Source organism: Thamnophis sirtalis, unplaced genomic scaffold (genome assembly GCF_051295495.1).
Source record: "Thamnophis sirtalis isolate CommonGarterSnake01/CBP01778 unplaced genomic scaffold, rThaSir2_p1.2 scaffold_13, whole genome shotgun sequence".
Classification (NCBI taxonomy): domain Eukaryota; kingdom Metazoa; phylum Chordata; class Lepidosauria; order Squamata; family Natricidae; genus Thamnophis; species Thamnophis sirtalis.
Window position 1 is genome coordinate 42,670,284 of NW_028261393.1, and position 12,185 is coordinate 42,682,468.

Consider the following 12,185-nt stretch of genomic DNA (forward strand, 5'->3'; position numbering starts at 1 on the left):
GATTGTCCACAGAGACACTGCAAGAAATGTTTTAGGAGTTTTATGGCCTCAACTTAACGTGAATTTATCCTGCTTTAGTTCTCTTCAGACAGTTATAGTATTAGGAGCAGATACTCCTTTGGGTCAAGGATTCATTTCTTCATGGATTATCTCATCGGGGCCATGTTGGAGATGACAAAAAGCAGTGGGTGGGACCAGAGCCAGGGGTGGGTGGAGACACTTTTCTCTCTTTTAATATGCTTTCTCCTTCCTTCCTTCCTTCCTTCCTTCCTTCCTTCCTTCCTTCCTGCCTGCCTGCCTGCCTGCCTGCCTTCCTGCCCGCCTGCCTGCCTGCCTTCCTTCCTTCTCTCCCTTCCTCTCTTCTCTCTCACCCATCTTCCTTCCTTCCCTCTCACCCACCTTCCTTCCTTCCTTCCTTCCTTCCTTCCCTCCTTCTCACCCACCTTCTATCCTTCCTCTCACCCACCCACATTCCTTCCCTCCCTCTCACCCCACCTTTCTTTCTCCCCCTCCCTCTCCCTCATCCTTCTTTCTTCCCTCCCTTCCTCTCACTCACCCACCTTTCTTCCTTCCTTCCCTCCCTCTCACCCCCACCTTCCTTTCTCGCCCTCCCTCTCCCTCATCCACCTTCCTTCTCTCCCTCCCTCGTACTCACCTTCCTTATTTCCCTCCCTCTCACCCCTACCTTCCTTTCTCCCTCTCCCTCATCCACCTTCCTTCTCTCTCTCCCTCTCACTCACCTTCCTTATTTCCCTCCCTCTCACCCCCACCTTCCTTTCTCCCCCTCCCTCTCCCTCATCCACCTTCCTTCTCTCCCTCCCTCTAACTCACCCTTATTTCCCTCCCTCTCACCCCACCTTCCTTTCTCCCCCTCCCTCTCCCTCATCCACTTTCCTTCTCTCCCTCCCTCTCACTCACCTTCCTTATTTACCTCCCTCTCACCCCCACCTTCATTTCTCCCTTTCCCTCATCCACCTTCCTTCTCTCCCTCCCTCTCACTCACCTTCCTTATTTCCCACCCTCTCACACCCACCTTCCTTTCTCCCCCTCCCTCTCCCTCATCCACCTTCCTTCTCTCCCTCCCTCTCACTCACCTTCCTTATTTCCCTCCCTCTCACCCGCACCTTCCTTTCTCCCCCTCCCTCTCCCTCATCCACCTTCCTTCCCGCTCTTGCTCTCACTCATCTTCCTTCTTCTCACTCGCCCCCCTTCCTTATTTCCCTCCCTCTCACCCCCACCTTCCTTCCTCCCCCTCCCTCTCACCTTCCTTCCATTCATCCATCCACTTGTCATCTTTGGAATGCATGGCTTTTGCTCTTATTTAGTTGGATACCCAATGTTTTATTATGTAGTCTTTCCTGTTAGGTCCTTGACTGTAACACATTCCAATTCCATTCCACTCTGCAATGTTGTGCACTTATTTATTTATAAAGCATGTGAGGGGCACATATGAAAGTTTGTCTCTCATTACAACACCTCCCCCCCCCCCCCGTTTCCCCCAGATTAGTGAAATCCCAAGAGAAAGCCACATTCAGAAACACTCCCAAGATAAATTGCAAAAGTGTTAGCAAACTCTTTGAAGATAAAGTAGAAAACAGGAGGGGAAGAAAACAACTGTTGAACTCCAAAGCGGATTTTAGCACAGCGTAACTGAACTAAAAAATGGATTTACATTTTAAGCAACATGTTGTTTCATGGGTTTTTTTTTGTAATTGGTGCACCTTTGAGCTTCAGAGAGTCTCCAAAAAGAAACAAACAAATCCTCACTATAAAGCTAAGTCCACTACCTGCAGATGCTGTGAAATACATTTTCTAAGAGATACTTGTGGAAGTTAAGGCTTACCCAACTTGTTAGCAAAAGAAGCCAACTACTATCCTTGCAACTTGTTTGTGGACCTGACTCTCTGGCAAACATGCCTATTTTCATAAAATAGATGTTGAAAGGTGTAATTTTCACACTCTGTGTCATTCACCTACATGCAAAGGGATGTTTATGTCAGAAATGGAGCGTTGAAAATTTTGTTGTGGCTCGATCCATCCTGAAAGCAATTTTAAAAGAAATTAGAACTGATAAACTTTTTAAACTCTAAATTAGTTGCATGTCATTTTAAAGTGTGTATTATGGAAGTGTATAAATATAACTAATTGCATAAAATTGCCTTAGCGGTTTCTTCAGAGCAGTTTTAATGAAAAGGACCAAAGATAAATTTAAAAGTTTGGAATTAGATGGCAAGCAATTTCCTTTTTTTTTGCCACCGTAAAATTAACCAATTGGACTCACTCTTCCTTTTGAAAAATATGTAATGAGAAAGTGTGCAATATCTCCAAACACAGCTTTTCTTTTTATCAGATCTGTGCAGGAATTACAAAGTGTTTTAGGTGAAGATTTTTGGAATGCATACATTTCTCAGTTAACTCACAAAGACTTCAAAAAATCATGGGGCAAATATTGGTAGCAGATTTACAAATAAATTATTTATCAAAAGCTGGACAAAGTCTTCAGAGCTTTTTTCCAGCGATATGAAGCAGGCAAAAAAAAGAGGGGGAGGATATAAATTTGACAGCTAATCCGAAAGTAAGTGTTGTTTTGCTTATTGATTTTTATTTGCATGTATCAAGAGTTGAGAGGGTTAATACTTGCGTGGAACTTAGCTTTTCTTGCTCCACAGGGAGGTCTGCAGAAGATACATAGGTAGTTGTTGTGGCCCAGCAGGAGCCGTTGGAGCTGCCACCAGACTCCGACAGCGAGGGGCCCTATGAGTCGGCTCTGGAGGATGTGGAGGACCCTGGACAGGGTTCCGACTCCGAGCAGGACGCAGAGAGGCTGGTTGGCCACCAGGAGGCACTTGAGCCTTGGACCAGTGGGGAGGAGACAAGGGAGAGTGAGCCGGTTGCCAGTAGTGAGTTATTCCTGGATGCACGCCATCGAAGAGCTAGTAGGCGGCAGGAATAATTACGCAATTACAGGAGGTAATTGCACTCAGCTGGTGGTCATTAGGCTCCTCTCCAGACTATAAAAAGGTTACTTGTCCACACACCCCTCTTTGCAGAAGTCAACACTGTGATTACAAGTTGGAGAACTTTTGTACTTAGTTTGGCAGGCTGGATTGCTGCCAGGGTTTATCTGAGTTGCTGCCCAGGTCCTTATCTGTTTGTTCTGCTTGGCTTTCAGCCACCGAGGTTTTGGTGTCTTGCTATTAAAGTACATTCCAGTTAAGCTTGTCTCGGCATTCGTTACTGAACAGAGGAGGGGGTCAGAACAGGTAGTCCTCAACTTACAATAGTTCATTTAGTGATTGTACAAAGAGCCTTGGTGGCACAGCGGTTAGAGTACAGTATTGCAGGCTATTCTTGCTGCCTGCTGGCTGCCTGCAATTTGGCAGTTCAAATCCCACCAGGCTCAAGGTTAACTCAGCCTTCCATCCTTTCAAGGTGGGTAAAATGAGGACCCAGATTGGTTGGGGCCATATACTGACTCTGTAAACCGCTTAGAGAGGGCTGTAAAGCACTGTAAAGTGGTATATAAGTCTAAGTGCTATTGCTGTTGCTATATAAGAGCTGTAGTGGTTAGAATGCTATATTGTAGGCTAATTCTGCCAAATGCCAGGAGTTCGATTCTGACTGGCTCAAGGTTGACTCAGCCTTCCATCCTTCTGAGGTTGGGGACCCCGCAATGAGGACCCAGATAGTTGGGAGCAATATACTGACACTGTAAACCACTTGGAGAGGGCTGTAAAGCATTATGAAGCGCTAGTGCTAAGCGTTAGGAGATCCTCAAAGAGGAATGAGAAGAGGGATGCAATTCAATTTGCAGAGGAATGTTAAAATAATATCATGTGAAGAGATTGGAGAATCATTTATCTGCCATATAGGGACTCCTGCTTGAGCAGGGGGTTGGACTAGAAGACCTCCTAGATCCTTTCCGATTCTATTATTCTCTTATTTTCTCCTTCCTTCCTTCCTTCCTTCCTTCCTTCCTTCCTTCCTTCCTTCCTTCCTTCCTTCCTTCCTTCCTTCCCCCCTTCCTTCCACAGTGCACAGTGGTTAGAATGTATTATTGCAGGCTAATTCCTCCGATTGCCAGCAGTTCTATCCTGACTGGCTCAAGGCTGGGTGATTCAGCCTTCCATCCTTCCCAGGTCGGTAAAATGAGGACCCAAATTGTTGGGGGCAATATGCTGACTCTGTAAACCGCTTAGAGAGAGGTGTAAAGTCCTGTGAAGCGGTGTATAAGTCTGAGTTCTATTTCCATTCGTTCCTTCCTTACTCCCTTCCCCTTTTCTTCCTACTGAGCTGTGGTGGGGCAGTGATTAGTATGTAGCATTGCAGATTAACTCTGCCCACTGCCAGAAGTTTGGTCCTGACCGGCTCAAGGCTGACTCAGCCTTCCATCCCAGGGTAAAATGAGGAGCCGGACTATTGGGGGGCACTATGCTGGCTCTGTAAACATCTTAGAGAGGGCTGTAAAACACTGTAAAGCAGTATATAATTCTAAGTGCTATTGCTATTAATGCCACCATGCCAGATTTAGCTCCCCTGTTAGGGAAGAGACGATATTGATTAGAATGTCACTAGCAAAAAGGAAAAAGGGAAAAAATTGTATCGGCATAAATTGTCTATTAGCACTTGGGGATAAAACAGGGGAAGAAAAGCAGCCCTGCCTGATGCTTTAGGCTGCACTTCATAAAACAATAGCACTTCTGTTGACTGAGAGTGCACATCGCTTCGGGCAACGTTCTTATATTAAATACTTTATGGATTGCACTGCATACCTAAGTCAGGGAAATTTGTTCGACATCTCTCGGTGCTGAGCTTTATTTCATGGCATGCTGTCTCCTTTTTAAAAAACATTCTGCCTAAGAAAAAGTGTTAGAGAAGGCCCCGTTTTTGCAGCTGTTCTGCTACTATGAGGTCAACCTTGATTTCCTTTTAGGACCACTGCCTTGTGACCCACCACAAAAGGACTTAGATAAAGGGTGTTTCTTTTTAACACAGAGATTGAGAAGACATACATACCCTATTTTTTGGACTATAAGATGCATCGGTATATAAGACGCACCAAGATTTCAAAGAGGTAGGTAACATCCCATTTTTTGCGAAAAACAGACCATTTTTCACAAAAATGGAAGCGTTTTTGTCCTCCCCAGTCCCCAGGAGCACTCTGCAGGCTTCAGCAGGGCTGGTGGAAGGCAAAAACACCCCCTTTTTTGTGAAAAATAGGCAGAAAATGGGCTAGGTTTTGCAAAAATTGAGGCGTTTTTGCCTTCCCCCAGCACTGCTGAAGCCTGCAGAGTGCTGCTGGGGGCTGGAGGAAGGCAAAAATGCCTCTGTTTTGTGAAAAATGGCTGTATTCAGTATATAAGATGCCCAAGGATTCCAACGCCTCTTCTGCCTGCTGAGGGTTACACAGTCTTTTAGTTGTACTTGGAATTTTCTATTTTGCAGAAAATGGAATTGACCTAAATCAGCTTCTGCGTCTATGCTGTATGTGGATTACTATATTTTTTGGAGTATGACGTACTGGAGTATAAGAGGCACCAAGGTTTTGAAGAGGCTTTTAAAAAAAAAAAAGTAGGTAGGTAGATAGAGGGAGAGAGAGAGAAATACAACAGGTAGTTAGGGGGAGAGAGAGTAGGTAGGTAGGTAGATGTTGAGAGAGAGAAATACAGTAGGTAGGGAAACAGAGAGTAGATAGGTAGATAGAGAGAGAGGGAGAGAGAAGGGAGGGAGGGAGAGAGAGAGAGAGAGATACAGTAGGTAGGTAGGTAGGTAGGTAGGTAGGTAGGTAGGTAGGTAGGTAGGTAGGTACCGGTAGGTAGATGTTTCCAGGTGTATTTATTCATGTGCTGGAGAAGAAAATCACTGACAATCTGCAGCACCTAAGATTTGTTTCTGCTGGCACAGCACTTGATCAATCTAATTCTCATCAATCACTCTAACTAAAGAGCTTTCCGAAAAGGGTTGGTTGGTTGCAAACCTCCCAAAAACGGCCTATTTTTCGCAAAAATGGGCCCGGGTTTTTTTTTTTTTTCAAATAAAAGGCATGAATAGCCTTTGGGGGGCTTATAGAGTGCTGCTGGGGGGGGGGAACGGCCCATTTTTTGCTCATTTCTGCCCTCCCCAGCCCCCAGGAGCTCTCTGAAAGCCTCCTAAAGGCTCTGCTTGGCCATTTTGGTGAAGGGGGCGGGGTTTCGGGAGGCAAAAAATGCTGTATTCAGTGTATAACATGCACCCAGATTTTCAGCCTCTTTTTTGAGGAAAAAAGGTTAGGGTTAAAAATACGGTATGTAGGATGAAGATTGACTTTTTAAAAGTTTTTTTGTTTTTTTGTTTTTTACAAACATATCAATACATGAACAGTGTGGCACCTGAGTATCATATATTTTAATGCAAATAAAATAACATTAATCATATTTGTTTCATTTAACAAGCTTAGAAAGGTCAGTAAAATGAGAACTCAGATTGTTGGGGGCAATAGGCTGACTCTGTAAAACACTTAGAGAAGGATGTAATACACTGTGAAGCGGTATATAAGTCTAAATGCTATTGCTATTGCTTTTAAAAGCCTCTGGGACATTATTCAATATGTTTTCTAAAATTTAAAAATGCAACAAGAAACTGATGCCAGAGGTTTTATACATTTCCATTGACTGCTTATTGATTCAAACATGTCTCCATCATGCTGTCCCTTATTTGCTAATAAAACATTGATCTGGCAGTTACGGATACCTTCTACATGTCATCTCCTCTATGCTTTTAGCAATAGAAGTGTCTTTCTCTTCATTTTTACATGAGATTGCAGACACTGAAATCTAAAGACAAAGTTGAGTGGCAGCCAAATTTGTTGAGTTCTTTGTTTGTTCTTAATGTATATTACTAAGTCTCATATCCTGAATTATTTCTGTCTATCATTTTTATATTTTGGCATCATTCTAAATCCCTTGTGGTATCACACATTCAATGAATCTATATTTCAATTTATGATGCTTTCTGGAATCTTTGTTTAAACCAACGTTTTAGAAGACAGGATGTTTTTTTTTCCCTTCAGCATATATAGTAGCTATCTATGGCCAGGGAGATTTATTTTGCAAACCCTCTGAATTGTCCCGTCTTTTACTTTGGTTTGGATTGCAGTTTTTAGAGCAAGGAAGTGTGATTTTAATTTGTCTGTTTGTGTGAATTCCCCCACTTGTTGTAAAGGAAGCATATCTAAGTGTGGGTTGCGTTATCCTCGTGGGTATGCACCAGTGGTGAAATTCAAAAATTTTCCCTACCAGTTCTGTGGGTGTGGCTTGGTGGTCATATGGCCAGGTGAGCGTGGCTGCACAACTGACTCACACACAATGTAAAAGCAGCTGGACCTCACACAAAATGGCTCCTGCAACAAGCAGGAACCTCGCAGACAATCAGGCACAGCTGATTGTTGCACAGCTGATTGTCGGAACTTTTTTTACTTTTTTAAGCATTTTTTTAATACTGGTTAGGGCGAACCAGCTCGAACCAGTAGCATTGCACCGCTGGTGTGCACCAATTACATATCGTTTAAGGAAACATGAAGAATTAGAGGCTTAAATCCAGAAGAAAACACCTGCAAACAAGGCCCCCATCAGCCATATTAGCTAGAGCAGACCATGAGACCAACTTCACAGGATGGCTAAGACTACAACCTGTGGACCTTATGTGTTTAAATAAAATAATAGATTGTTAATAAAGGGCTTCGAAATTTAGCTTGGCTGTTGGGTTTTACCTGTTAAGTTTTGTTTTTGTAGATAGATGGTAAGTCAAATTGGTTGAGTAAATAGAGTTGTAGAAGTTCATAAACTGAATATGTTTTGCGAAACTATTATTGCTGAAATGTACTTCTCAGTATTCAACTAGGAGACAATAAATGCGTATGTTTTTCTTTTTCTTTGTTTTTATGCACATTTTTCTCATTATTTTGTTTAGTTTTGCTCTGTTCTTGTTTTCTTTTGAAGTTTGTATTTTAACTTTGGAAATGAAACTAAAAATTTAATGATTAAAAAAGGGAGACTAAGACTCCATTTCTTAAGGTTTGCTTCAGTACAGATTCAGAGAATTTAAATGAAGACCTAGCACTCTTTCAAGAAGTTTTTAATGTGGAGAAAAGGCAAAAAGAAATAAAAGAGAAAGATAACCAGCAGTTAGAATGATGATGGATTCAGTGCTGGAACATCTGAAAGATGAGATTAGGGACAGATCATCATGGAGGAAAATCTATCTTTTGGCCACAAGGAGTTGACAGTAACTTGATTAATATTAATTAATTAATATAATTCTTTATTGGCCAAGTGTGATTAGAGAAATTTCCTGACAGTTAGAACAATTAATCAGGGGAACAACTTGCCTTCAGAAGCTGTGAATGCTCCAACATTGGAAGTTTTTAAGAAGATGTTGGATAACCTTTTGTCTGTAGTGGTGTAGGATTTCCTGCCTAAGCAGGGGGTTGGACTAGAAGACCTCCAAGGTCCCTTCCATCTCTGATTTTCTATTCTATTCTAAATCATAAGATACCAATAAAAGAAGGTAGTAGGAAAGATGAGAAGGAGAGTAAGACAAGAAGCTGAGAAGATGACAAGGATGACAGCAATATAGCCTACTACATGGGTAAATATCTTTAGAAGATATTTATCTTTAGTAGTAGGTGAAGTTTTAATTCTGGGAAAGGTAGGGAAAGAAGAGAAGAGAAGGGTGACCAGAAGTTATAATCATGATAAGTGTTGTGGCCTGCCAGTGGCCAGCAGAGCTGGCAGCAGATTCGGACAGTGAGGAGGTTGGGGAGGAACAAGGGCCAGTCCTGGAATCTAGCAAAGGCTCTGATCAGGGCTCTGTGTCGGAGGCAGAGAGTGGGTCAGAGCCATATGCCAGTTATCAGCTGCCTTTGGAGTCAGACATCAGTGAGGCAGTTGAACAGCTGGAGCCTGTTGCCAGTATGCACATGCACAGAGTTGCCAGACGAAGGGAACAGCTAAAGAACAGGGGTCGACTTGGGAGGAAGGCCACAGGTAGACAGTGAATGGCCCCTCTCAGAGGAAATAAAAGAGGAGTGAAATTGGGAGTAGAGTTTGCAGGAGACAATTAGTTCACTTCATTGATTCGTAACTCTCAAGACTCCATGCCAAGTTCTGCAGATATCAACCTGTCAGCTCTCCAAACCAGATAAGGTCTGTGATTCTAAATCCTCCCTTGAAAGACTTTGCTGGATGTAAATGAGCAGAATTCACAGTAAATTAATAAAAGGGTATTTTGCCGGGACAAGAAGTTTGCTTCAGGCTCTTAGGAAGCCTCGGGAACAATAGGTGCAATTTTGGAAGATCTGAAATATAAGGTTAGGAACAGCTCATCATGGACAACACATGTTGTTTGGTCACTAGGAGTTGACAGTGACTTGATGACACCTAATCAATAATAACGAAACCTTGCAAATCTCATTTTGCTAAACCTCTTTCTCCATTTCATAGTTCAGTGAATAAGGGATGTGTCTGAGGTGCTGCTAAACATTATCTGGATATTCTGGGTTTTATACAAATGCTTTTGTCCTTGTTGCCTAGGAAACAGACCCTACATATCTCCGTCAAAGTCATCATCTTTGTTCTCTACACCTTCACATCTGGGACTCGAATGTTTGGGTTCATCAAGTTAAGCTCTTTTTACTTTTGTTGGTTTTTTCCCCACATTTTCTCTGAACTCCAGTGTGAAACTAGGCAAATAACAAGTTTGTGGCTGTTGTGCAGACGCAGTCAATGGTAGCTTAAAATATAAATGATAGTTAAACAAACCATGCCTTAGTATATGAACCATTTGTAATCTGCACTGCTTTTAAGAATCAGTATAATTCCAGTATTGCAGAATTTCAGATCTCAAGTAGATAATTACTATGTTTCTAAGCCATTCTGATGCTTTCAAGCTTAAAAAAAAACACTGCTTTCTACCTGTCATTTTCTTCTCAATATATTTTATATCACTTTCTTGGTCTATTTCGACACCGTCTCAAGAGACAAAATAAAAATAAAATATATTTAAGGCAGATGGATGGGAAGATTACAAAATTTTCAGTCTCATTGGAGCTAAAATGCAGTGTGTATTTAGAAGTCAGCATGGGATGGATATTATTCAGTACTTGCTTTTTGTAAAAGTGTATCAAATCTACCATTTGTTAAATCAATATGGAAATCAGAATGCAGTTTATCCTTCACTATTTGATCTCCAGATTTGGAGATAACAGTTCTTTGCATCAAACGTGTGTAATAGTGTTAGATATTGGGGAAAATTATATGCACTTAAAATTGTTGCGTGATTGGAGAAGTGTATCAAAAAGAAATACTTGGAAATGGCTATGTGCTTATCTATTTTTATAGTATTTCCAGGCCTAACTCCCAACCGAAGGTGTGCAGCAAACAATAAAACAATAGCAGCACAATTGAAAAGAACAATTACAATAGAATTCCTATAAAAAGCCTCTATTCAATGAGGACCAAAGGCATTGTGAAATAAGACTGTTTTATAAATAAACCAATTATGGGGGTGGCAGTGAGATGGACCGTCAGAAAGAGAAAATTCCATAAATTTTCAGTAGCTGCTGAGAAGGATGGTGACCTTATCCATTACCCTCCAAAACTCAGAAGATTTTGGGGCGGGGGGGGGCTCTCAAAAACATCTTGTATTGGTTGAACTAACCAGGAACCCTCATCAGCTGATTTCTGACTATTACAAAACTGAACGTTTAAACATTTTAAATCAAAGTTTGGATATTTTAGAAGCATTTCACACCTAATCCTGTTCAGCATTGTTGTTGTGTTCTGTTCTGTTCTGTTCGGTTTTTCTACAAATAACAGAGTGATAACGAAATGGGGTGAGGTCAGTGGTGGGATTCAAAAAAATTTACTACCTGTTCTGTGGGTGTGGCTTGGTGGGCGTGGCATGGCTTGGTGGGCGTGGCAGGGGAAGGATTCTGCAAAATCCCTATTCCCTCCCGATCAGCTGGGACTTGGGAGGCAGAGAATAGATGGGGACAGGGCCACTCAGAGGTGGTATTTACTGGTTCTCCGAACTACTCAAAATTTCTGCTACCAGTTCTCCAGAACTGGTCAGAACCTGCTGAATACAACCTCTGGATGGGGTGGATTGAGAATCAGGCTCTTTTTAAAAAATGAGAAGCTCGCGTTGACAGACCCCATCCATCTCTACCAGAAGTAGCTCCTCTTGACTTATTTCCTCAATCAGCTGATGTCCAAGTGCAGTTTAATTGACTGATGTCTGGTTTGTGTTATGTTTTGGCCTCTGCTCCCCCCAGGGCTACTTCATACATTCTTCATGATGGTGAAAATATATTGATAAAAATCAAGAATGTTTACCGAGCATGACAGGTTCATACTTTTAAAAGCACAGCAGACCAGTAAAAAACAAGGAAGGCCTTCAGAACCACCACTATTACTACTACTATTACTACTACTACTACTACTACTGCTGCTGCTGCTGCTGCTGCTGCTACTTCTCTTTCTCCTTCTCCTCCTCTTCTTGCTTCTTCTTCTTCTTCTTCTTCTTCTTCTTCTTCTTCTACTACTACTACTACTACTACTACTACTATTACTACTACTACTATTTCTTCCTCTCCTCCTCCTTCTCTTCCTCCTTTGTCTAGATCAAACATTAAACTGCCAGAATGGAGCTCCATTTAGCCTTGTTATTGGCCAAAAATGTCATTATTGGTACATGTTTCTGGTAGCAGCCAACATACCAAAAGATGGGCTGTGTCTCTCCCCGATCATACAGCATGTGGCTATCCGCTAAGAGTCTCCACTTGGCAATATTATTATTTTTTTTCATTTAGGCATTCCAACTCTCAACCTATTCAGGGTCCTCCAAGTAGTATAAGGGAGGTCAGATCCTCCAGCCATGTGTCCTCCTTTAATGTTATTCCTTGCTCGATGGTCTCCTTCCTCCATCTTGCATTTATAGTCCTATTCTCTCCTAGTCCTGCTGCTGAATTTTCCTTCCTTTTTCCCAACAGGTATCACCGTTGATAAGCACGGCTTCATTTACTTTGTGGACGGCACCACGATTCGTAAGGTTGACGCGAGTGGGCAGATCACAACGTTGATAGGCTCAAACGGCCTCACATCAACCCAGCCTCTGCGCTGTGATGCCAGCATGGACATTTCTCAGGT

At 42.2% G+C, this 12,185-nt stretch overlaps 1 protein-coding gene across 5 annotated transcripts in view; it reads left to right on the plus strand.

Moving 5' to 3' along the window:
- Window positions 1-12,185, plus strand: part of TENM1 (teneurin transmembrane protein 1) — a 647,679-nt gene that overhangs the window by 583,122 nt on the left and 52,372 nt on the right. For all 5 annotated transcript variants that reach the window (XM_087727833.1, XM_087727832.1, XM_087727835.1 and 2 more), the window contains exon 22: window positions 12,029-12,183. In XM_087727833.1, coding sequence (XP_087583959.1) covers window positions 12,029-12,183 — 155 coding nt within the window. The remainder of the gene's footprint in view (window positions 1-12,028; window positions 12,184-12,185) is intronic.